At 42.5% G+C, this 27368-nt stretch overlaps 1 protein-coding gene across 1 annotated transcript; it reads right to left on the bottom strand.

Moving 5' to 3' along the window:
• On the bottom strand, positions 1-27368 carry pid1 (phosphotyrosine interaction domain containing 1). Its single transcript, XM_070905965.1, has 3 exons — positions 27264-27368; positions 16435-16581; positions 1-701 (listed from the first exon to the last, which is right to left on the bottom strand). The coding sequence occupies exons 1-3, from the start codon at positions 27291-27293 to the stop codon at positions 201-203; spliced, it is 678 nt and encodes a 225-aa protein (XP_070762066.1). The 5' UTR covers positions 27294-27368; the 3' UTR covers positions 1-200.

Below are 27368 nucleotides of genomic sequence, written 5' to 3'. Positions count from 1 at the left end.
GATCTACCTTTCCTTTACAGTATTTAAAAGCTACTTCATTATCCTGGGCGTGTTGGTTCACAGGGCCAGTTAATTTTGTTCCAAATTGATAACAGAAAGTGATAGTAGGGGAGAATGAGAGAGAGCAGGTAATCTGTCCATCCTTCCAGTCACCCCTCGCTTTGTCAGGATGGGGATCAGGAGTTTAGGTGAGTTTAAGTTCAACCGTCGTCTGGGGTCGAGTCTTCAGGGGTGGATGAGTCCTCAGCAAAGTCGTCCGATGAGCCACTCTTGTGGATGCGGCCATCGCTGCGCATGCTGTGGAAAGTCTTGCGGAAAGCCTCCATCATTGAGTGCGCCAGCTTCTTGGCCTCCAGCTTGCTCTCGCACTCCACAGCGTGGCAGTCCATCTGGAAGGACAGGTCGTCGTTGATCTCCCGGTAGATCCAGGCAAATACATTGGGTCTGACGCTGTGGTCGGCTGTGCAGTAGGCGATCCGCGCCACCTGGTAGGTGTCCATGGTTACTGAGGCCTCGCCGTGCTCGTCCAGGTGGTGAAGACGCACCTGGAAGGGCCGAATTTCTAGCAGAGAGTTGCCTCCAGGACAGGTACCCTGTTGCTGCGCGAGGGCACGATGCTCCACCAGACCCACCACCGCCGACTCTGTGCAGCCAGACAGGAACTGGGTCCCAGAGATAGTCACCTTACCCAGGTAGGCCACCTGTATGAAATGAGACACAGACAGAGATACTATTAGACTAGCTACAAGACACAAAAATTACCAAATTTGAGATATTTTCTTGAAAAAGAAAAATCATCAAATACTTAGAACAAAGATTTGCTTCAAAAATAACACCAAGATTTCTAGCAATCTGCTTACTATTTTTTGACACGTTTTTGCTGTTGAAATGGCTGGTAAAAAAATGTTGGTTAAATTAGTATGATTTATCATTATTACATTTTCAGACATTTTGGGACATCCAACATCATTAAGGCAGGCAAGAAGATTGTTGGGCTGCTAGATTTGTTGGATAGCAACTAACTGTGTCATTTGCATAGCAATAGAGGAGAACGTCATGGTTTTGTATCACCTGACTGAGCTGAAGGATGTAAATTGAAAGCAACAGCAGGCCAAGAATTGATCCTTGAAGAACACCACAATTAAACGGACATGGATCAAGGAGCATTCAGGTGAAAGAATTGTGGTGACCTGGCCACCATATTTTATTATCTACAGAAAGAAGCAGCCACCCATCAACCTTTGACAGTTCTGCAATGTCTACATGTTCAGCTTTTACATCAAGTTACTACAGTTGCCGAGTCACTGCCATGAGATGTGGCAGCTGTTATCAGGGTCAAGGATGATCCAAATCTGAACTGGCCTTTATCTTGTGAAAAGCGATCTCAGGCTGTTTTCAATATCAAAACGTTACTGCATGAAAGGTACTGGGAGCTAATCAATGCGGAGCAAATTGAAAAATTATGTTTCACTTTGAACTAATAAATTCAGTGTGCATCTTTAGGTTAATTAACCTGCTTTAAGTTTCTCTGAAGTGTAGTGATGAGAGGCTTTTCTAATTTTCTGTGGTGACTGTGCTGACATGCTGAAGGCCGTGTGTGCACTACTTCCCAAAGAGAAAAATAACACTATGTTGAGCTGTGGCTGCAACATGGACCATAGAATACCATAGTAATGACACTGCATACCAGGAGAGCGATAGACTGAGGAGATGGAGAGGGATAAGAGGAGAGAGGGAGAGTTAAGAAGTGAACATAGCTGTTGAGTTTTCTATGGGAACGTGGCCAATCCGAGAGCGGTCCAGGAATAATGGCTGACTTGTGCTCTTTCTCTACATGGTGTTCTTTATAGCTTTATAAAAATACACAGAGGAGGAGCCTGCTACGAGTCAAACACTCAAAGAGTTTTCACTCCTGTCTGTGTTTACACTGGGGCAGGGGGATACTCCTCTCTCTCTAGAGTTCATTACAGCTGGCTTACACACATTTGACACATGGCTGCAGATAACATGAGTGCAGTGGTAAGTGTGAATACTAAAGGAAAGATGTGTATCATGTAACAGTCTGGAACATTTACAGAAGATGCATTTACGGCTCAATGCACATCTGTCAAAAGTCAAGCCAGTCTGCGGTCTCGATAACACTGTTCCCTTAAGACATTTAAGTAAACTATTATCTATACGTCTTTTCTTATGTTTTATTATTCTGACAACAGCAGCAATCCACCCAGCAGATCAACAGATACCAAAGCCAGACTGACACAGAGCACCAGAAAATGACACAGAGGCCCGGGTCCTGTTATATTCATCACGTGATCTGACTGCTTCTCTTCTTTCGTAAGTTTTGTTTAGTCTGCAACCATCAAATCTACCTGCCCTCATTCTCTGCTATGATTTTGACTGAATGGGATCTTTCAGAGTAAGCATGTAGTCAGATAACAGCCAGTCTCTCAGTCCTTGAGTCCACCAGCCTCTCGGTTAGACAGGCAGTTAGTCTCATGTAGGGCAGGTGTACCATTTACCACAAAGCATTTACCAAAAATAATACAAATATGTAAAAAGGTAAGAATGCATTCAAGTTGGAGTAAAATGTGGCGCCTTGTGAAATTCTTTTGTAAAATCATGCAGTCTTTGTAATCCCAAAGCTGTGGAGCCCACACCAGTTCTTCTCATGTAAAACACAATAATGTATTAGAATCAAGCATTTCATCTTCCCTCCCTTTAAGTGAAAAGATCTTGGAAAGGACACCAAGAGACGAGAATTTAGATATCTAAGTCATGTCTGTGCGCTAAGTATGAGGCTGGAGGTGGTTAGCCTAGCTTAGCATAAAGACTGGAAGCAGGAAGAAAAAGCAATCCAACACTTCCCACTTATAAATACATTGTATCTCCGTATTGTGTACTGAATCCCTACACAAACTGAAATGTAGTTACATGCTATAACTATTTCTAGCTAGGCTAACTACGACTTCTCGCCCCCAGCTCTGAACTTAACGCTCAGACATGAGAGTGGTATTGATGTTCTCATCCTACGCTCGGACAGAAAGCTAATAAGGCTATTTCCCAAAATGAACTAGTACAGTATATGTTCAAGACTGTTTCCTGTTATTTTTCTTAAATAAACAAAACAAATCTTAACTAAGATATACATAAATAGCCTGTAAACAAAATGTTAGCAACACGTGCAACAATATAATGCCAACATCAGTCTCCCCTCTGGGCAATAACAGAGGTAGAGGGAGGTACGATGCAATATTACTCCTCTAGATCTTTTAAACTGGACCAATGGTGATATAAAATATTTCATATGACAGGTGGATTGGTACATGATCAGAAGTAGCATATTTCATCCATATGATGTCTGAACAGGTACAAGAAAGATTTGTGTTGAATCTACTGAAAAGTAGCATGTGTAGCATCTACTCTCTATATAAACAAACACTTGTATGCTACCACTATGGTGTATTAGCCCCCAAAATACTCTGATTGCAGCGTGACATGACATTGATTCCCAGTTTCCTAGAGGCAACAGTTGGAGATCCAGGCAGTGAAAGCAGCTGCCTGCTTGTGCCTGGTTTTCATTAGTGGTGACCGCGGGGTGGGACATACAGCCTTTGCACCCGATCCATCATTCAGCTGAGCACCACAGGTCTGTAGGAGCAGCCTGGAGGCAGGGCGGTTTGCTAGTCAACCACACTGACACCCTCTCGCAGCCAAAACGCGGTCAGTCACTCAGCCAGCCAACAAATCCAAAGACTGTGCCAAGATACATCAACCATCCACAGTGTTTGTATGTCAAATAGCAATAAAGAGTCATTCTTTTCTCTGTCTCTCCTGTTTTGATATTGAGTTACAAGTTTAAACTGCGAGTGTTTCTCCTGATTGCTTGCTTCCTTGTTGAATGAAGGCTGACTGCTTTGCCAGGTTTAATTCTCTTTCAACAACTGGGAGCAGGCCAAAACACAAAAAGGCAGTTAATGTTTTCTCTCAATCTTATGTATGTCTGCTCTACTGTCTCTGGTGTTAGAGAAAAAAAAAAAAAGAGAGATCTAGTTAAAGTGCCTGGTTAAATAATGTTCACAACTTGGGCCAAAGAGCCAAGACAGCTTTGTGAAGAATGATCAGTCTTTCTCCGAGGGTATGTTTAGATTTTTTACCTAACCAATCATTAGTGACTGGCGTATCTGCTACTGTTAGTTGATTTTAAACTGTACAATAATCACAGAGGGGTAAAAAGCTCCCTCTGATCGATTAAGGAAAGAGAAAACGAAGAAGAGAGCAGCATAGTAGAGAGGTCAAGAAAGGGGGAAAAGAAAGAAGATGGTGGTAGGAGACAAGGGAGGGAGGCAATCGGTAAAAAAAGGGCAAGAATCATCTTCAGTAGAGGTAGCTTAGGAGTTGAGACCAAAAACTAAAATGTAGTCTGTAGATAAAGAACTAAACACATTGGATTATCAGAGAAGCGACTTGTTTGTCTGAGTTGGCACATTCGGCCAGTTTGAACTGTTTTTGCTGAATGTTAAATTTCTACCAACTTTCCAGACAAGCATGACAACAAAATAAACTAGTACAAGACAGGCAGGTGTGTGTGTGTGTGTGTGTGTGTAAGCTGGAGAGAAAGATAAGTGAGAAGTGTGTGAGGTGAAGAGGTCACCAGACTGAGCAAACATAAGAGTCAACCCCAAGCCAAACATGCAGTTGAAGAGTAAATTGTTATACTGCTGACAGATGAGGGACAGATAGAAATACAGAAAAACACATATACCACTAAAACTCTGGACTTGGAAGATCTTTTGGTTTGCAGCACTTGAATCAACCATTTGAACTGTACGGCCATTTTTTCCTTCAGGGGTAACACAACACTGAGCCCATTTACACCTGGCATTAGACTGTGGCCTGTAGGTGAACATAGCATCTGTGTAAGGAAAGTTGAATGTTTTAGCTTTCATGAGCACACAGACACACAGAGTTTATTAGGTTTTAACAGGTTCGACTTTTATGTTATTTACTGAAAGAAATGTCAAACAAGCACAGGTAGACTTTTGCTTAAATATATTGCCATCATTCCAGCAATTTATGTGTGTGTAAATTCTGCTACATTTGACACAAAAAACAGCTGTGGGTCATGGTTGTTGTGTGATTAACATGGCGGTTTGCTGAAAAATATTGTAGCAGCTTAGTGTAAATCCAGTCTGTGTGAGACACTGGAGCTTGTGAGAAACTATTTGGCCATGGGGCAGAACCATCATCACGGTAGGCAGAAATACCACTGCTGGAATAATGGACAGACACTAGATATTTGTGCTCACTGGAGGCAACAAGATGAGACAGCAGTGTAGAGTGACACTGAAAACTAGACAGGATGCCACTGAAACACACAAATTTATAATCACCACCAATATGTTGCCTCAACGTTATAAATCGTAGATCAAGATGTGCTGACCCTACACCTCTCATGGTTGTTTTTGTTGAGGTTTCGCCTCCTACATGGGAACGCACGCAAACAGTAGACACTCACAGGATAATTGAAGCTGCAAAGAAGTTGACATCATTCTTGCTGCCAATGACCATATTTTCATTAAGTAATACCAAAGGGACCTTTGTGGGAAGACATTACTGAGACTGTCAGAGAGTAAATGGATCACAAAACATGAGATGCTGTCAGTAACTGTCAGACTGAGCTCAGTAAATGACACATGATCGCAGCCTCGCCCAACGCAATCTAGCTTTGCGGTAATTAATCAAGGTTGTATGGTGCAACATCAAAGAAATATTTTCCTGTCAAAGACTTTGGAGGCAAATGGTTCAATGTGTCACGATGAAGGGGGGGATATATGTCAAGAAAAATGTAATGCATGATTTTTTTCTAGTTTAGTAGTCATGTGCAGGGCACAGAGTGAATGTAGCAATGCAGAAAGACATTATTTAAACGTTGATTACATCAAATATTTGCCAATTTTGTGAGGTAGGGATATTTCAAATTTGCAGGAAATACACATGGAAACAGTAAAGCCTCTACTACCTCAAAAAAACCTCCCCATCAGGCTGAGCCACACACTCTATAAAGGCAGATAATCTGGCAGACAACAACAGGAATATGGGCCAGCAGAAATAACACATAATAGCAAATCTGTTATGCCTTGATACTTCCTTCTAAAAATTCCTTCCTTCCTTTCTTAAAAATACGGTTCAGACTTGAAACCAAACCTTCTGATAAAATAATAGTGTAAAAAAAAAACCATTACAGCCTCAGCTGTGCAGTACATCGTCTGAATCTTGTTTTGGTTTGTAGGCAAACATGGAAAATTATACCAGATGCCAGGGAGAGATGTGAATGATCATAATAAAATTGAAAGCACAATTTTTTATCTTACATCTGACACCAGCTGAATGCCTGAATTAAATATGCCGCCTCAAAGCGGCAGCATTCAAATGCTAACAGAAGCCAATCTGTCCGTCTGCAAGCGAGCAAATTGCAGAGGAGGACCTGAGACAAGTTAGTGGGTGACTTTTAACAGCTACAGTGTGTGCAAGCGTCAGGACAGTTTCCAAAGGTACAAATCATGGGTTATGATTGGAAAAATGAAGAGACACGCTGACTCAAATGATCGTAAATTCTGCAGACGGAGAAGAGGCATGATTCAGGTTGGATTCACCGACAGTGCAGAAGTGAGCTGCTTTCAGGACTACAGACGCCTGCATGAGTCAGTGTTTGCGCAGTGCATGAAACGAGCCACTCTAGCTCGAGCTTTCCACACATCAAGCTCTGGATAAAATTGATACATCAATCCATCCATCCCAGACCAGAACACATCTGCTGTCCTCTGCTCTGGCAGCCAGCTCACCAGTCATCTCAGTGCTGGCAAGTCAGGCAGCTTAAATCATTCCAGAGATCTACAGAGTCCTCCCCTTTGTTTCAACTTTCCATGTGTTTCTCCTCTTTCTCTCCACTGTTGTCTCTTCTCCCCTCCACTCTCTCCTCTCTCACCCGTTTCTTCCCTGAACTCCCATCATCTGTTTCACCTCCCCTCTATCCTCACATCCCCTCTACTGTTCTGCACTCTCTCTCTACAGCTAACTCTTAGCAGTTCTATACCGTCAAACGGAAAATATTGATTCCATATGAAGCGATACGGAGACAGAAATAAAGATCAGTTACAGAAACGAAAGGCCCTTGGGAATGCTACAAAGAGAAATGGAGCAAGCAGACAGACAGACTGAGGGAAGAAGGAGACAGTTGAGATTTAAACTGTCCACTGGGTTGGTGCTGCAGAAACTAAATGTATACCTGAGAGAGACAAAAACAAAGAAATGGAGTGTTTGTGAGTGTGACACAAAGAGGGGAGGAACATAGTTAAACATTTGCATGTGTGCAGAGACATGTGGCCATCATTACTGACTCTTGGTTCATGGAGGATATTGTCCAATTCTATTCTCTCTCTCTCCTACATTGGGAAACTTGACGGGCCGCTACGAGCTGCAAGGCGAAGGTCACGTGACCAACGGAGGCCGCTGAAGTCGTCAGTAGGATAGTTTTCGGTAGCCTCGCTAGCTTGTTAAAGGAAAAGCTCACATTTTAGGAAATTTGATTTCTTAGAGTTAACTCTGGCTCTGTTCAAATATATCAAAATCCAGGGTTACAGTAGATATTGCCTGATTTTAAGGGGCCGCAAGCCAAAAAGGTTGGGAATCACTGCTGTGGTTCTAGAGGTCAATCTGTGCTAAGAGACATGTATAGTAATCATCAGGGAAGTTTGTGCAAATATGTACAGTACATGCTGGCTTCTTAAGTTCTGTCTCGGCATGTTTATAATACTGCAAAAGACTCTGCCTACTGTAGCACATGCATGCCAACACAGTCACTCTGCCATCACTGTTAGTACATGCCAGATGATTAATGATAAATGAAGCCCACAGATTTTGACATCTAACATTTTTCTGATGAATCACTGGATACAAACCTAACAATGCATGAAAAACCACATGGAATGACAAAGGAGAAACAGACCGACATGCAGGGAGGGAGAGACAGAGAGAGAAAGTCATTGTTGTGAACAGATGGGGGGAAGAAAGCTGATAGGAAGTAAGTGAATGCAAAGTAAGGACAGAAGAAAGTGAGGGATACACAGAGGGAGACAGAAAAAACATCCGCAGCCCAGCAAGTGAGCCGATGGGAAGAGAGACAGGAACATCCTGGTCCACTAACACACCACACACACACGTCTATGTGTCTGTCTATGTCACTGAGAGTCTGTATTTGTGTGTAAGCACACAGGCATGCATCTGTGCATGAGAGGTGTAGAGCTTGGGCAGCTGCTGCTGCTGGAGCCACAGCTGGTTCGGCTATCAGCAGAGAAAAAGGGAACGGAGGGGATGAGAAGAAAAGAGGAGGAGGTATGGGAAAAAAAGGAGGAGGAAGAGAGACTCAGTGAAGAGATACCTGTCCCTGCAGAGAGGCTTTGGGAACATGGAGAAAGGGCCGAGATGACAGGAAGTGGGGCTGAGAGCAGAACAAGGAGGCAGTTGTTGAGGAAAGCTGTTTGGTCCTGTTGGATCAAGTCTGGGAACAGACTCTGATGTGAAGGTACAAACAGTCAGCAATACTTCTGGAACTCATCTGGAATTCAGCATTAGGCACTTTCCCAGACGCTGGTCCAAGGACAAAGTGGTGGTGCAGACAAAACACACAGTCTATCTCTCAATCTGTTTTCTTTTTTGCCCCCCATGGTCGCATTTTGTTCCAACCAGTAAAAGCTTGAGTTCTTTTCCAAATGGCACGAGATGAGATGTCAGCGTGAAAATACGATTGTTTTTGTTCATGCTTCAATGGCTGACTATTTGGAAACATATCAGATCTGTTTCTGGCAGTGGTGATCTGACATTGCTTGCCAAAAGTAAGTAAAAAACCTGATTTTATCAGTGACCAAAAGAAAGCTTGTAACTCAACCTTTGCAGTAGTTCAGAAAAGATGGGGTAACAGGAGGTAGTGGGACGGTGACCTATGCCAAGTTTATGTTGACGGACATTTTAGCATATTCATGCAATTATAATTTAAAGTTTTAGTTCAACAACTACGCTTATTCACTTTCTTCTTGAGAGTTAGATGAAAAGTTTGATACCACTGTCTGTACGTAGAAGCTACAGCAGCAGCTAGCTTAGCTTAGCACAAAGATTAGAAGCCGAGGGAAACAGCTAGCCTGGCTCTCTTCAAAAGGTAACAAAATCCACAAACGGCACCTCTAAATTTCAATAATTAACAAGTTAAATCTGGTTTGTTTGATCTGAACAAAAACAGATGCATAAAAAAGACCAGTTACCAGTTGCCAAGCAACCAGCGGAGACTCCAGGAAGTTGCTGGTCCTGGTCAAGAAACAGTCCACCTTGCTGGCTGTTTCACCCTGTTTCCAGTCTTTATGCTAATCTAAGCTAACTGTCTCCTGGCCTGCTTCATATGTAGTGAACAGAATATTAATACTAATACTAACTCTCTAAATCATCTAACTCTCCATAAGAAGGTGAATAAAACTTTCAATTTCATATATAAATATCTGTACAGAATTGGCCCCAAATATCCAGCATCCTCTAGTCAGTACCATGGCAGTGGGACAAAGACTGAGCCCAGTATAAAAATAATAAGTTCTATAGATAAAACACAACTGTCTCACTGCCAGAGACGGTGGTTCTCCCTCAGTAGGCCCCTGCGTCTGGATCCCCCAACGTGACTGGGAATCCACTGCTTGGGAATGTGGCATTCCTGAGGAGGTTGTTAACATTCCTCTAAACGTATTGAATCAGCACAGTACAGCTGGCTCCGCTTGCCGAGGCAAGCCAAGATGGATGAGGTTTTTTTTTTTTAAAAGTGCTGTGTGTATTTGCTTGTTCGTGTGGTGCGGTGTGTGTGTGTGTGTTGGTACATAACAGAGTCTGAGTGTTTCAATGTAAGTCAAGACAGGAGGACCTCAGTATATATGAAAGAAGCTTTCACATTCCCAACCCCTTCCATACAGCCTACTATAGGGTAAGATTCTCCATATTCCAATGACGGTAATAAAATGAGTCAAAGCTGAGCTACACATTAACTTTCCACTGTAGTGACCCTGGTGCCAGTTACTTTTTCAATTCCTGACCACAAAATATGGTCTCGTCCACACAAATTTGCAATGCAAATGCAAAAGGGAAGAATTAACAGCCCTTTTTTTCCTTACCAACACATGCTATTTGGTCAAGGCACATACAAATACTGTTACTGTACATGAGCACCACACTGGGTCCATCAGGATCAGCCTACAGAGCACGTTGTGGTTCATCTCCAGTCCAGATTTTTGCACAGAGACTGTTTTGTGCAACACTATGAAGATGTTATAGGAGGCAGAGCGCTCATAATCACGGCGGAGACATCATATGTTTATCAGGCCAATCGTGATTCTAGTCACACCAGTGTAAACAGAGAATATTTTAGTGGCACTGGGCAGATTTTAACTTGCATATGTACAAAAAGAAAGGTTGTTCTCTGGAGCCCTGTCAAAGTGAGGTTTACCAAGAGGTTCAGTGACATAAAGAGCATACCATGCAACTGCCATCAAGTCCTGTGGTGCAGGTCAAGGCCTCCTTTTCTCTGCCAAACTGGTGACTAACAATCAAATATCAATATTTTTTACCTAATACCTTAAAATTGATACATAACATAACCAAAATCATAGATATTATATGGATATATTGCCCAGGTCTACCAATGATGGAAACTTTACTTTAAATTGATGACTCCTGTCAGAGTACAACAGTGAAAGTGAGTGAGACAGAGACAAAGAATGAGATGACGACTAAATTTAAGACAGCATTTGGTCTCACTGTCCAGAAAGCACTGTCTTTTTATGGGGAAAGAGCCAAACAGCCTGGGTCAATCAGTGGATCTGAGGGAAGCCCTGAACTGCTGCCCAGTCTGGCTCCTCCTGATGAGTAAGAACAGTGCCAGCAGAGACAGAACGCTAGTTAACCTGAACCCAGAACCCAGACTGCCTTTCAGCACCATACAAACAAACAAACAAACAATACAACTATGCTTACAGTACATGGAAATAACCAACATAAACAGTGAACCTTCCAAATTCTGTCCGACATTTCATTATCTTGTCATGTTTCCAAAATGTCTGTTTAACCCTAATTAAGATTACAGGTGTCAATGTATCCTTGCAGTCCGTCTGTCCATCCTCACTACCACTATCTACGGATATTGCCAAGACTGACACACACACACGCAAGCATTCTGCAATCATAACCAAACTGTAACATAACACCAACAAGAGACTAACCCTAACTTGACCACTTGACTGCCAACAGTTCGGTTGGAGATCATGTGTGATCATGTGTGAGTGTTGCGCTACTAGAGGCTAATGTAGCCTCGAGCTTCTAGCCGCATGCAGTGATGATGAGCGGGCTACAGACATCTGGTTAGCCCACTTCTTTCTAACTTCAAAATTTCAAACTTGTAGTCTTCAGACCTCAACCAATGCTGACTCAAGCGACACTTCATCACTTGAGGCAATTTATCAGACTTAACACAGCTCCCTCTGGAGCCACAAAAGCTTTATATAACTTTTTTTCGCATATGTAGTGTTACTCCACAAGACCTGTTAACAGTCTGTGATGAGTAAAATCAGTGGAGTTCCTTTTTAAGCAGGGAAGACACAATCCAGGAATGTTTATTATCACAGATGACGAAGCAAGCTAATGTCCATAACTAGTATGTCAACAATTGTTCATACACACACACATATATATACAAGCAAAACCGCTGATGCAAAGGCTCCATTAGACAAAAACACAAACATAGACACATTCAGCAGGGAACTGGGAGCACCGGTCATCTCACCCCGGAGGTTGCTAATCATCTAAATGTCATCACTGTGTGTTCTGTTCTCGGTTCACTGGAGAAGAAGTGATGGTACGTCCAGCACGCTGACTGACATCAGAATACCAAGTACAGAGAGACAAAAAGCCTCTCTGCCTGACAGATTAGATAAAGACATGGTAGGACAAGCATGCACTGGCCTGCTAGTGTGAATGACATCACTGTGGGAGAATTACACACTATCACTGGTTTGGTTTCACTATATATGAGTGACTAGCCTAGCAAAAGTTAGCAGATCCAGTGTTCTTAATTAGCATGCACAATACCCAAACCCTGACACTGAAGCAGCTAAATGGAATTCAGCCATCACTAATTTTATTATTTAAACTTTCCCTACTGTGACATCTTCTGTGACAAAGGCCTATTAGTCACGTTCTGTCAACACTAATTCGCCTAATGACCGTCGATCACACCTTAAAGGCAAATCCCAGGTGAGAGTGTTGTTTTGTTTCTACATTTTTTCTCTCCATGTGATGAAACAATGCCAAATCCAGTGTCTGACCAGAAATTGAATATAATAAAGTTTTAGTGAAAAAACTAACAGGAACTGATGACATCTCTAAGGGCTGAGAGCAAGACCTCATTCAAAAATAACACATATTTAGCTACAAATTCACAATTTTGACCTTTCTGTACCTGTAAAGTAAAAGTTCAATATTTGGGGAAATACACGTATTTGCTTTCATGCTGAGAGGTAGATGAGAAGATTGACACCACTCTCATGTACGCTACATATGAAGCTGCAGCTAGCAGCTGGTTAGCTAAGATTAGCAAAAAGAAGTTACTGGTCCCATCTAAGAAGTTGTCTATCCCAGTAAAACCATAACACTTTGTGTTTTGTACAGATTAAACAAAACAAGATGTAACATGTTAATTAGTGAGCTTTAGAAATGCTGTTATGAGGATTTTGTTACCTTCAGACAGAGCCAGGCTAGCTGTTTCCCTGTTTCTAGTCTTTGTGCTAAGCTAAGCTAACCAACTGTTGGCTTCAGCCGTTTATTTCTTGCACAGGATATGGTATCAGATAAGACAAAGAAAAGCAGCAAATATTCACAATTGAGAGGGAGGAACGAGGAAATGTTTGGCATTTTTGCTCAAAAAATTATTAATTCTTAATCAAAATATTTGCCTCTTCATTTTCTGTCAATCGGCTAATTGATTCATTGTTGCACTTGAACGACTTCAACACAAATATGATCAGCCTTTTGTCGAGGTGAGTTTCTCGTGTTTCAACTCCACATCCGTGGTAACACAGTCTACACATGCACGCTGTTTCGCCACTGGGATGCTACAAATGTAAGGTGGACCTGAATCAGACACTTGTGTGCTCATTTACTGTATGCAGGGTATACATGAAAAGCCAAGGGGCTGCATGAAAAAGCAAGCATTTATAAAGCGTGATGTGGCTAGGCAGGGTTCTAGCCTGACAACTCTGGAAACATGACCCTGAAGAGACCAGAGCAGAGACTTAAAGTCAAAATGAACTGCGTATTCCTTCATGAGAAGAGGGAAAGCATAAAAGAAAGGTTGATACTCTCTTTTTACTCTTGGAAAGTAGGAAACATATCAATTTCAAACACAACAAAATCATGAGTAAGGATCTAAGTTGACTCCAAAGTAATTTCATTGTCACGGAGAACGACTGTGAAGCTGGCATGGCTGAAAAGTGCATTGAACACATTTTCTCAATGGATGTGAAGTGGACTGCTTTGACAGCAGCAGGCCAGGCAGGGCAATGAGAGGTGGCCTTTCATCCTTGCTAGCTGTTAGCTTTGGCAGAGGGACAGCAGCCCTCGGCCAGCCTTCCTGCCTGCCTGTAAACTGGGAGCACAACTGGGGGCTGGGAGAGAACGGAGCGAAGGAGAAAAGGGTGAGAAATGAAAGAGAGGCAATATAAAACATTCCATGAGGATAATAAATGGTATTATATTGTATTGTATCACATATAAGCCAAGCAGGAAGGCTGGCAAAGAGTGCAAAAAGGCCATTGTTTCCTCGGTTTTCTCCCTTGAAAAGAAAAAAATGTCTCTTTGAGGTCTACGAGGGGAGGTGCTGAAGCAGGTGGGCAGACAGATATGCAGACAGGCAGGTAGTGACTCAGACAGGAAGTTACACAAGCCAACAGATGCAGGCGGCGAGGCAGACAGACTTGCAAATAAGGAGGTCGCAGACAGATGAGGGAAATGAATTTTTTGTGCGTGTGTGTGTGGCTGGTATTCTGCTGAATAGCTGTAGTGGTATCCATGGCAACATGGCTTTGGCATTCTCTGTAACGCTGGAAAGAGCAGCGAAGAGGAGCGGGCGGCGAGTGGATGCTGGGATTCACACTAGACAGAGAGGGATACCAAGTTCAGTTGCGTGCACCTAGGCGATACGTCAATATTTATCTTCTATCATGGCGGTGACTGCCAATAAGGTGATACAAGAGGCTGCTGTGTGTGTCGCTGCTACCTTAATTCCCGCTGAGAAACTGTGCATCATTTCACTGTTTAGTTTGGATAAGCAGCTAGCTAGATCTTCTTATTACCTTCTGAAAGTTGACGGGTGGTTTGTCACGCCACAAAACCTTGCCAATGCATGACTGGTAATTAGAAACAATTGGTGAGTTTGAGAAATTAAGTATGACGCACTGAACGCCATGATGCTGGTGAGTCAGTAACATGTGACACAATATTACCTCACTGAGTACAAGTCTCACGAGTGAAATGAAAACATTATCCAAGCTCCTATCTTGTGTCCCTGCGTAAACTGTTGTGTTATGTCATTGAGTATTTATATGTCAAAATCCCCCTCTTTTATATTCCTGTGACTCCTCCTGCATGTGGGGGAACATACATTAAGTCTTCACTGAGTAAGAGAGAGAGGTGTGGGTGCAGCATCTTCAAGCTAAAGATCATCTACAGTAACTGCCATTTCACTTTTACGCCTTTAAAAACAATGAATAAACTGTATAAACTGTTGCATGCAGGGTATATGTAGCCATTTTGGAACATCTGTAAGTCCATTTCAGCCAGTCATCGTCCACTTTTGTACATTTTATGGAGAAGTATTATAAAGAGCAAGTGGGTTGGCTTTATTTCCAGTCAGGAAATTGGGAATTTCAGACACCCAAGATTGGACTGCCCCGGAACAATTTTGGTACTGCGACACAATAGAAAATTGCTGATTGCTTTGGAAAGTTTTCTACCAACTGAAAGAGACGTGACGTAGTTTCCATCAGTGTTGCATTTAATAAGCAAAATTGATGAGAATGTGAAGCAGTTGAGGCGTCATCTTACTGATCTGTTTGTTTGCGTTGGAGAAGCACTGAAAATAGATACACGTAAACAATTTCACTGCAGCATTTGCAAGAGGAGAAGATCTTGCTTGGATTTTATTGTGCCCGGCAGGATAACAGCTGTCTTTAAGAGACGTGAGAAGAGCAGTGTAACAGGTGAAAAGCTTTGTGGTAAATAATGCATCAGCTTAACAATGTCACACCATCAGGAGTGGGTTTTTTTCTTATTTAAAACAAAGATGTCTTCCCATTTTCTGTGTTTTCTTTAAGATTTAGTAACTACTACAGCAAAACTTGTCTACATGTGAGTTTCTCTGCCGGTCAGACCAAACTTCTCTGCTCTGCCAGTAAAGGCCGTCTTACTGACTTTCACTTCATGTACACATTTGAATTTCAGGAGATTTTGGGAAGTGCTGATGAGGACTCAGCACTTTTGGCCTCTTAGCTGCCAAGACTTATATGCATATATATATATGTGTGTGTGTGTGTGTGTGTGTGTGTGTTTCTGTTAGCTCTTCTGTGCAATGATCCAACACACACAGACAAACATCAACAACAAGCACGGGGACTGTGTGTTCCACGTGTGTGTGTTTCTTGGCGATGATTTCAAGAGGGAATTATTTTTTCCTCACATTTTAAGGCTGCTGCCAGATATGAAATGCTTATTTTAGTTAGGTTAAGTTGGGGAAAAGCTCCTTTTCCGACATGCTTGTTAATGGCACGGCGTAAGAGACCAAAAACAACATTTCACGTACAAAACAAAATCCTCGTGCCCACACAGCCACTTGAAGTTGTCTCACATGTGCCCACAGTCAAGTTTATTTGTTATGCTTGCGATGCTGTGGCACAGGGCAGACAAATACACAAAGACACACTACTTGGTTGAAAGTGTTACGTGTAATAACAGAGCGTGGCAGCTATTTAAATCTGTTTGTTTTCTGTTTTGAGGACAGAGAAAAGGGAATGGGCTGCGAGTCAAACATTGAATCAAACTCTACATCTGACACTTAGGAGAGCCAGGGAGACGAGGAAAACAATCACACACACACACAAATTTAATATTAATTATTCAAGGATGTGATTCAGATACAAAAAAATCCAAAACTCGCTGTGTGTTGTGGAAATGAATTGAACGTGTGTTTCCAAAAAGAAAAGGAAAAACAGTTGGATTATGGTTCTATTAATGCTATTACAGAATTAGTGTTGAGGAACAGGGGCGGATTTAGGGATTATTAGGTCCATGTGATCCTACCTTGTATCCAGCGTGGGTCCTGCCCTTTGTGAGCGGTGTGGTGGAGCAGAGCTCGATGGCCTCAGGCTCGTGGAAGATCACCGTGGGCAACGGCTCCTTCCTCAGCGTCAGCACATTTAGCTTGGTCTTCAGCATGGTCTGGAAGTGCTGATGGAGAAAAGAGACAAACACACACACACACACACACACACACACACACACACACACACTGTGCTTTAGGCAAACTTACAATCAGTACCAGACCACTATAATTTGTAACACTGCTGGAGGCTCAAAAAAATGCAACCTCCACAACATCAGCACTTTAGGGTTTTTCGTCATTTATAGGTATGTAATACAGAATAAGAGATGCATGTCACCACCTTTGAGTTAAAAAATGTACCAGATTTATATGTGTGTAAACGTGATGGTAGAACAAAAAATGCTGCTTGGAGATCTATAAAACTTTCATGAGGCTCGAAGGGTTAAAATACCAACAAAAGACATCAGGATATTATGTTTTAAGCTTTTGTTTGACTTGTAAAAAACATGCCAGTATGAAATTCAAGGCAGGTTTCCAGATTTCCAGTGCCCTCACACAGACACACACACACACACACACACACACACACACACACAGAAAACAAATCTCAGCGGTGAAAACTGGAGATGGTGTGAGAGGTTTGTTCTGCTGAAAGTGGAATGCGAGGAGCAGATGAAGGGAGCTCTGCCCTCGCAGCCTCCGTCAAAACAAGAGAGGAGAGCCGCCCGTTCTCATACTACAGTCCATGGCCAGTGTTTCCTGAAGCCGAGCAGAACCACATGGTGGATCTGGCCCTGTGGAATTTCTGGGCTTCCTTGAAACAGTCAAGACAAAATGGAGCAGCTAATGAAATCGGGACTAAGTAAAAAACACAGGCATATGGCAAGTCTGCTGGGCTGTGTATCTGCAGTCAGCCTCCATTGCTAAAGATCCTACAGCAATGGCAGTTAGTCAGATATAATTTCTTATACATGGGCAATAACCTGTGTGATGAATATTGCACCTGCGGGCGTTTTGAAGCTTATATTTTATGGTTACTCGTCGGTTTCTTCGCAGTTTCTTTGCAATTTTGTCTGTGGAATTTATTTAACTAGCCACAGTTTCCTCAGGGGACTAAAGAAGATGCCATGTTGGGGAACTGCTTTGATTCTGATTGATAATGGCAATGACGGCCTGTTGGTTGGTCGGTCGACCCAACACTCGAAATACCACAGAAGCTGCTGTATGGACTGCTGTGATCATTTCTACAGACATTCACTGCAATGTACGGTTAAAAAAACTATTAATAACAGACGCTAATCCAGTCGTCTAGTCTAGTGTAAGTAGTTGCTTATGGCCACTGTTCAGCTAAGTACAGATCACTTTTACAAATGCTTCCATTCACTTTTTTCCTCTTCTCTTTGGCACTTCAAAGCTGTTTTCCGTGTTGGACCTGCACAATGTCCTTTTTTTTATGCAACAGATGGTCAACATTTTCAGGCAATGAAAACAGTCAATCCTGCCAACACAGGCTATCATCAATCTTCACTGTTGGTTTGTTTGGTAAAGGAAAGTAGAACATCCTCAGTCAACTTCAAGAAGTAGATTTGGTGTCCAGTTTCTAGTGTTGAACCTGTTCAATTCAAAATATTCTTGATTCTTGAATATATTCAATTGCATTAATCTGACTGCAAATAGTCATTTGGCTGCAAAATAACAGTATTTACACTATATTGTATTGCCACTACCCTATTAATAATTGAGTTGTCCTTATAAATGTTATCATTTGAAGGAATTCAAATTGTGTCCTGGTCGTCTTAGTCCTCACCTATGGCTTAAACAAATGAGATTTTAGGGTCCTAATTAAGAGTTGTGTTCATAAGATTTGTGAAATAATGAAATTGACATTTAATGTACTGTGCAGCTAAATATTACACAGGCTAATTTAGCACCCTCCAGCTAATAGGCCTAATCTTATGATGATACTGCCCTACAGTACAGTACAGTACAGGACCACTAGAACCCCAGGCACACCCACCCAAGTGAACCTTCATGTTGAGAAAAGAATAATAAAGAAAAGGATGGGAGGGGTGGGGGCTGTCAGGAAAGAGGAAGATAAGGCAAGAAAGAAAAGCAAGAAGCAGATGAAGGAGAAAAGGAGAAAAAGCAAGAGGAGTTGTGAAAGTAAAGCCACATGTGTGTAAACGCTCGCTGACCTCCGCGTCAGCACTTTACAGCTTCCTGACAACGGCTCACATTCCTGCGGTTGGCCCCGGTACGGGGGGGGGGGGGGGGGGGGGCTGTGGCCGCTCCCCGACTCCTCCACCCCCCACCAGGAGCAAAAGGCGTGAGCGGAGGGCCGCTTGTGGAGTAACGCTGGAAATCTATTCATAATATTTTCACTGCATTTTAATGTTTTTTATTCCTCAAGTCCCAACAGTCTCCTCATCAAGTTACTGCTGTTATTGATTCTATTTCTGACTATAACTTGGACCCAGGCAGGTTTTCTGTCTCCACCACTGGGCCAGTGCGGGTAGGGTCTGGGTTTTGAGCTGGTTACAAGACAAGGGGTCTTGTCTACACTTCAGATCTAAATGCTAAACAATGGCTGCTGTCACAAGAAACCTCAAATCTCCAAATAATGGTCCTCGATCAGGATTAACGAGCTTGTTTTAAGATTGACACTTGAGCAGTCACTCGGGGATCTGCCTGATCTCCATACATACTATGTAAATGTTTGATTTTAGTGAAAGCCTCTACATGTCGAATATCTATATCTGACTGACACTCTCAAATGAATTTGGATGTCACACTCTGCCTTCTGCCCGGGTTTGATTCGTGACACCCAACACCCTGTTTAGTCCTCAACACCATGCCCTGTGCTCTTTGTGTGCTATCTGGATACTTAGGTGAATTTAGCGTACATGTTCATCTTGGATTCCGATTTCAACTATTTACACATCTTATGAGAAAAGTGTAATGCATGTAAATGGAAAGTATTTGATACAGAAATAACTATTTTGATTATATGACTGAGACGTCTGTGCTTGGTGCCACTTTCTATCATTCTTCAGACACCATTTGTTGTTCAAGGTGATAAAGCTGTAGTCGGCTTTTTCAATTCACATAAATTTTTATCTTTTTTATTACATTTAATTACTTACTATTATTACATATTTTTATACTCTACTAAGTTCTATTTCTTCCACTCTTCTGTAAATCCAATCAAGCTATTTGGTCATTTGTAAACCAGCTATGACATTAACTGTCATAACATTAAAGATCTACATATTTAGCAGCAGGGCTGTAATGCTAAAAGCATCAACACTGACTCACTGCTGTCTGTACCCATGTGATTAACGTGTATTTATAGAGCAAAGAAGTTACAATAAAAAGGAACTTGGCCGAACATTACTAGAACTCCTACAATGTGGCTTTTACAATTCAGTTATTTAGATTTTATGGACCTCAAGGCCCATATATTATGTGTTTGCTTAAAATCAGTACTTCCAATAAACTTTATCCCACAATGTTTTACATACGCCTAACTTTTTTTTCTGAGAGAAGTCAAAATATTTAAAATATTAACGACCAAGGTCAAATCCCACAGACCCAGTGCTAACAGCTAATTCTGAAAGGCTGCTCTCAAAGTATGTCTCTGTTTACTGCTGGAAATCACCAGTGTCATCAAGACAAGTACACACGCATATTTTTCAAAGAGCCTCTACTATTTAATAATTGTGAATTATGCCATTTAAAAATGTGTAAATCCAGGAGAATAGATGAGCAATCACGTCCATGAGAAATCATGCAGACAGGCTTTGGAGAGTGTCTTGGTCCGGTTTGCCTCCTGCAGTGATGAGCTTAACAGGTCACAGATGGTAAGTTAAACTTTTGGCCCCCTGAGGGAGCATTCTTACAGGAAAGAGGTTCTCGGGTCAATCTCATGGTAAGACACTGCATAACAGGGTAAAAACAGACCTCTGCCACGCCTACCGAGACACACAAAATAGGGGTTATAGGGATGTGATCATGACAAAACTGTAAAGAAGCAGCTGGGAATACTGTTAAGAAACCAGCATGGGCAAATTGGATAGATGATCCATGTCTAAAAAGCATGATAATCTGAAAAAATACAACCCCTGGATACACAAACGGCTACTGCTTCATCCTTAAAACTCAAAACGTGGTAAGTCATGTAAAACGTGGTTAAGAGCTTAACGCAGACCTCAAGACCAAAAACAGTTTGTCAACAACATTAGCCAGTCTCAGACACATCTGCATTCACCAACCCAAGCGCACATGCGGTGGGCTCCGAGATGAAAGAGCTTGTAGAGCCCTGTAGCAGATGTTGTAGGTCTGTCGGGCAAGACAGTAGGACATCACTGTTTGTTTTCAGGTCATCTGTTCTGCATCTTATATTTTCACTTTTAAAAGAAGAAGCCCAGCATTCAAGTGTAGAGTCAGAATAGCATCAGAGTCAGAATAGTTTTGTGGTAGGTATGAATGTCTGGTATTTACATCTAATTCTGTATCACTGTCATCATGGTCAGTCCACATGGTCAGGAAACCAACCATGACAAGTTAGTAGGGCTGTGCAGCTCTCCCTTATAAGACGATCCAATACGTATCTAGATAAATGGGCTACGATACGATTCAGGGACGGTACATTTTAATACAGAACGATTCTGTGCAATTCGATACGATGCAATCTGATACAGTTATTAACATTTGTTTAATGTAGGCATTCATTTTCCATAGTAAAATTAAAATAAGCCACTTGTATAAAAGTAGCATTGCTTACCTTCAAATAGATACTGTATATTTCATAAAAGACCAGGAGATCCCACGTATTTTTGTTGACAGAACAAATTCTATAATTTCACCATGTCGTGTCACCAGGTGAGATATGTCGTGCTACCGCGGTACTTAATGCCTGTTCTACAGACCTTACAAACGGCCAGACTTGTGTCCAATTTTGCTTACTTCTTATAAAATACAAATGTCTTCCAAACTTAAGATTTGATGGTGCACTGTAAACTGTGTCGGCGTTGTCGGACATGTTTTGTTTTTACCTCGCAAGCAACACTAGGCTAACGTTACTCTTGTGATGCGTCTCACATTTATCTTTGACCTTTTACAACAGTGGAGAAGCAGAATCAGCATCAAAGCTTCAGTCAACCGATTTCTAACTTTATGTTCATGGTACATTTGCATCGATCCAGGGGTCCGCGTATCGATGTAGTCGCATCTTAAACGTTAAAGCCGGATTCAGATCCGTATCGGTGAATCACCCATACATAGAGTATGGAACAGAGCTTTAAAAGAAAGCCATAATCTCATGATTTGTTTCAATGATAAAGTGGAACAAACGTTCTATGGAGAAAAACAAACAACTGAACAGGTAAATGCATGAAGCAGCACAGCTTGAACAGCACATTAGTCCTCCTATACTAACTGACAAAACTTAAAGGTGCCCTGTGGAGTTTTCTTGTAAACAAAGTTCTGTTAACATTTATTATTACTCACTGAAATGAATTGTGTGTGCTTGAGGCCCGACAAGAAAACATTTGCAAAGCTGAGTCTTTGAATACTTTGAAACCTGCATTGTGTACATCCATGTTTGCTTGCTATCAGTCTTCTTCTTCTCTGCCTTTTGCTGGCTCATCGCTACGTTTCTCGCCCACCTGTTGATCAGTGGAAAAGCGAGAAACCGTTTATGGGAATGTGTGTCCTGTCACCCATGTGCTCAACTGGGGACACACTCATAAGGACATTGTCCAATTGCGCTACTCGTGGCCAAAAACTCCACAGGGCACCTTTAAAGCAGGAACAAAATATTTTGCATAAAAACATCAAACCAACATCACCACATCCCACATAGACATATTTTGTGAATGGGTAATGGTAGAAATCATTCTTTTCTTCTGTTTGCCAGTGAGCAAACAGCACATAGACTTCAGTTACACATCAAATGAGCTGGTCTTGAATTTGCTCCACAAAACGGAGCCAGTTTAACCAACAAACCATGTCTTTCCAAACAATGTCTTTACTTTGAAGGTTAACAAACCTTGCATCATTCTGGACTGGAAACCAGCTTTATCCTGCCCTTGTTTGTATCTCAGATGCCATTTATACACACAAACACATCCTTCTTTCTGTAACCTTAACTGAAGGGATACACTGTGGTCCACAGGTAGAGCAGAGGGAGGAGGTCCACCCAGCATGTGGTGGCAGTTACCTCCTAAAGCCAAAAGTAGGATGCACTCCTTCAGTTCCTCACTTGGTAAGGAATGGGCAGTGTAACTTTCTTAACTGTCCCTCTATGTGTTTACAGCCTCCCCCTCTGATCCTGGGACAGTTTACGAGAGGAAATATGTCTGAACGGGCTTAACACAGAGTGGACTGTGGGAGGTCCCTACGCAGAGGAAAACCTGTTTTTCTCAACCATGATTGGAGCGCAAGGGCGTGTAGGAGGGAGAAGGCCAATGATCGGATGTTGTGATTGGTGGGTTACTTCTGCAGGAGGAAGTGGGCATTAAAGTACCCAAACCTCAGAGCCTGGGGGTGGCAATCTCGGGCTGGCAGTAAAAACATCAACAAGTCTTTGACGTAAACAATGAACCCACAGCAACATCTTAAACAGTCTGCACAGAGCCAAGGCACAAAAGGGTGTTCCATTATTCACCTACTGTCAGGTAGAAAACAGTGAACAGTATGTCCAAAATATGCACTAATCATCAGGAAAAGGAGCCTACTTTTCATCTCCTACAATTTTACTGAGATTATGTATTAAATAAAATGTCAGAATATAGTGAAAAACCGTAATTATAATTCCCCAGAGCCTAAGGTGACGCTTTACCAAACGATTAATTGTTTCAGCTGTACAATTTTCACACATTTTCCTAGTTTAATAGTAAAAACTAGGCAATTCATAATATACAGTTTGTGTGGAGATTTTAACTATGATGTTTGTATTGTTCTCCTATTAGTCATGAACCCACAACCTAAAGGGAGCTGGATAAATCAATCCGCTTGTTTAACGTTCTGGTCCAAATGACTCACTGTTGAAATTTGGGAGACGTTAGCGAGCTTCTACCACCTACGTTTACCCATAACATACCTTTCAGCGTAGACATGCGAGACATATGTAGATCTGAACTTTGCAAAAAACACGAGACACAACAGGAAAAGAAAAGTAAGGTCAGTGAGTTAACGCCGAAGAACAAAAGACGAGTGGAGACGGATCAGACTCTCTGTCAAATGCAAAACCTTGAAAAATGATGACTTCCACAAACGGGAGATTATGCCCATCCATCAAGTGCGAAGAGCCAAACCAGTGAGCCAAAATCCATTTGTTCACAAGAGGCACATGTATGCTGGCCGAAAAAAACAATGCGTCGAGGGAACCATGGGAATTTTGTGCCAGTCTGCTCGTGGATTCCTGTTGCCACCGAGCCCACAGTCTCAACAACATAGCTGTGGCCACAAAGCAACCTCAGGCAGACAAAGAGACGGACAGACAGACCAAGGGACAAACGTAGAGACAAATAAAGTAACAAGTAAAGATGCACGTACAGTGACTGGTTCTTCAAGTTTGACCTCAGTCAGCTATTTCTGCGCTGTCAGGTCCACATCTTTTTATGTGCTCAGCCCTGTTTGTCAGTGTCACGCACATTAAAGTGTCAAAAGTGGAAACCATGGCTAAAGAAAGAGCTGCTGACGGAGGAACAAAAAAATGTTTGGTAGCCCTAGGGATATTGAAAAAGGAAGCATGCTGCTGTGTGCGTATGCGTGCTTAACCTGCCTGCCAACTTGCATATGAGTATGTGTGTGTGCATTCATGCCCAGACCACTGCATATTGTGCAATCTGTTGTTGAACTAACATGGCCTCTTGCCTGGGGAGGAAGGGCCCCCGAAACTGGTTGAGGCATGTGGTCAGCGAGAGGTAGGAGGGATGGGGAAATGGACACAGAGAGAAAGACGGACAGAGGGAGAGAAAAACAGAGAGGCTCGCTGCAACGGCAACACACGCAGCGTCGCAACACACACTTTGGTTCCAAAACACTTCTGATTGTCAAAATAAAAGCAGCTTGCCATTGATACGACCTGTATCTCCTCACCCCCACACCTCCATCTATCTCTTTTTCCCCTCCTCTTCCCGCCTGAGCGTGAGACAAAAATGCAGCAAGACATCAGGTGTTGCTATGGCAACAGAGGACAGCACAAGTGAGAATAATATGGACGGATGCCATAGTGAATGAAAACAACAAAACAGAAGATAATAAACACTAGTACATTCTAGATCAGCTACCTGACGCCTTCAGCTCAAGAAAACCCCACCGTTCCTGACTCGAAAGAGGTGAAGGATACCAGTCTAAGGGGTGGCCGTTGCCACGGTTACAAAGCAGGCAATAGACAGGTATTGCTATCGTTCTATAACCACATTTCACTGTAAGGGTTTTCCATTTTTATACTGTTATTTTGAACTATAACCTTTTATTTAATGATCCAAAAGATCCTGGCAGTCCATGTGGACCATGAGCAGTTCATAAGGGTTTCTGCTGTTTACCCCAAGAAATAGAACAACCTGGGCAGCCTCTGTTGATCCAGAGTCTCCCAAAGTCATCCATCAAGTTAAACATTTCCATCCAGTGTTTCATAGTTTTGAAGTGGACAACAGAAACACCCCAAACTCTTTATCGACTTTGGGCCACAGCTGGTCTCCAGGAGGTAAACTGGTGCGAGCCAAGTGCCAGTAACATTTCTTTAAAACACACAAACCTACCTGTTTCCTCCAGCAAGTATTGCACTTCCATTAAGCTACATTTCCCATTGTGCAACTGAAAGGCGTCCATGATCAGAACCCTTCCTGCCTGGTAATGCTGCGTTCCAATCATATCGTATGGATGGGAGAGATGGGAAAGATTCACATGCGAGCGTTCACGTCACAGGACAACTCGAGACTTTCGTATTAAGAAGCTCCAAGTTGGATCTATCAGAGTTTTCAGAAAAGTCTGAGTTTCTGAGTCATAATTACGACTTGGATGTTGACGTGAATGCTTTTTTGCAAGTCGGAATCTCATAATCACCATAAATCCTACATGACATGAACGCGACATAAATACCCATGTCTTTCAAACTCCATGACCCCAGTTTGTGCAGCAGACTTCCTGTGGTATAGCCTCCGAGGCCAAGCTGTGCGAATACCCTGATGTTATGTCATTTTTCTCAGACTTTAGAAAGCTCCCTCCAGAGACCCTCCAACTGCTCTCACAGGCTGTGTCGCACTCCTCAGGGGATGTAAACTGAGGTAAAATCAGTGGTGTGCCAAAAGTTTCAGAATCTGAACCCAAATGTTTCGCAGATGTAACAGTAAAATCATACATGTTCATGCACATAGAGAAGATGCATGACCCCGTTCTGCACCCCCATGAACTGTTCAGAAATCAGTACAGCGCTGATGCACAATGTTAAGGGATGGGTAAGTTGACAGTCGCTAATGTGACATCCCAGTTCTATCGCTTTGTTCTGAGCACCAAAAGTGTGGAAGTGGAGGACTGCAAATGGCAGTAAAAATGCCAGTTTAAATAAAATGAATAAAAGATCAACTGCTGTGAGAAATAACAAAATATCTTTAGCTCAAATTATTTCAGCCTTGCAGCATGTGACTGTTCATGTGGCTCTTTTTCTTTCAGTGTAGCCACGGAAAATGTAAGACACACGGTGACTTTCTGACACTTGTCGAGCATGACACTGAGGCCAAACACTGGCCCCAAGCACACTGGGTTTATTCAAAAACCACAGCCCACTGTTCAATTAACCTTAATCAATAACAGCTCATTTGTGGATTATAGAATGTTATCCACTAGGTGATAGTTCTGGTTGCTAGGCGACACACAAAGTGGGCATTACCAGTTACAGCTTGGATGTTTAAATTAATCAAAGGGGCGAGTTTAAAGGATCATTTAACTCCACATCTGAACACCGGAACTCTCGGTTTTAATAATTCGTGAGTCCATCTTCTTGACGCCTCGGCAGAAGAGGGGATTGTGCAAGTTCACTTGGCAGGCAGTCCGCAGGCCGACATCTGGAGAGCATTACGTCTGCAGGAGACGTGAAGCCAGGCTCGGTGCACGGCTTGCCCCTGGTTATCAAACTACGTGTCATTAACGGTGCCCCCCCCCCCCCCCCCCCCCCACTTCTGAACAGGTCACAGGCGGCAGGTTGCTGACCAGAACCTGCTTCTTCTTCTTTTTTTATTTAGCGATTTCACACAGGAAACCCGAGATTAAGCATCCTGAAGAAACAGAGTGACAACAGGAGGAGAAGGCCGTGCACAGTTGCAGTCAGTAGGTTAGTGTGAAGATAGTGTTGGATGAAACAGGCCTGTGGGCCAAAATAGCCCTTTTATACTGCTGGAATATGCTTGTCTTTGATATTTGTGTGAAAATCTCCAGCGGTAGGTTAGCACAGGAATGCAGCGGAGGGACAGATTGTTGCACTGTAAACCCGGTTTGCGTAACGTGTGCTTTAAACGTCTCACCAACAGAGAATCATACAGAGACAGAGAGATTGGACAAAAAAAGAAAACAATTATTGTTTCAACACCTAGAGCTGGTTCCTATCATTTAAAAGACGACTAACAACATCCACGTGAAAGACGGCGCTCACAAAACATCTGTAGCTGCTAAGAAACCGTAGCAAGTCTCTCCAGGCTGGAGACATGCACAGCACGGCGGGTTTCGTTAAGTGTTAACGCGGCTGAACCGTTTATTTACCGCTGCCCTGTCGACAATAAGCGTTTCACAAACACCCGCATCTTACCTGCAATCGCTCCGACGCGGGTTGCCACATATTAGCAGAATCAAAGGTTCTCCGTCTTTACTACAGCTTGTTCTCTTTCCGTAGTCCGGTTCACATCTGTTCGCT

Source organism: Enoplosus armatus, chromosome 5 (genome assembly GCF_043641665.1).
Source record: "Enoplosus armatus isolate fEnoArm2 chromosome 5, fEnoArm2.hap1, whole genome shotgun sequence".
Taxonomy (NCBI): domain Eukaryota; kingdom Metazoa; phylum Chordata; class Actinopteri; order Centrarchiformes; family Enoplosidae; genus Enoplosus; species Enoplosus armatus.
The sequence above is the reverse complement of the archived record's forward strand: the minus strand, read 5'-3'. Positions and strand labels throughout refer to the sequence as shown.

Excerpts from the sequence above, each read along its gene's own strand:
- pid1 (XM_070905965.1), bottom strand. The coding sequence starts at position 27,293 with ATGTGGCAACCCGCGTCGGAGCGATTGCAG. Across the intron at positions 16,582-27,263 it reads CCGCGTCGGAGCGATTGCAG|CACTTCCAGACCATGCTGAA; the intron begins GTAAGATGCGGG and ends TTTCTCCATCAG. Across the intron at positions 702-16,434 it reads GGACCCACGCTGGATACAAG|GTGGCCTACCTGGGTAAGGT; the intron begins GTAGGATCACAT and ends CATTTCATACAG.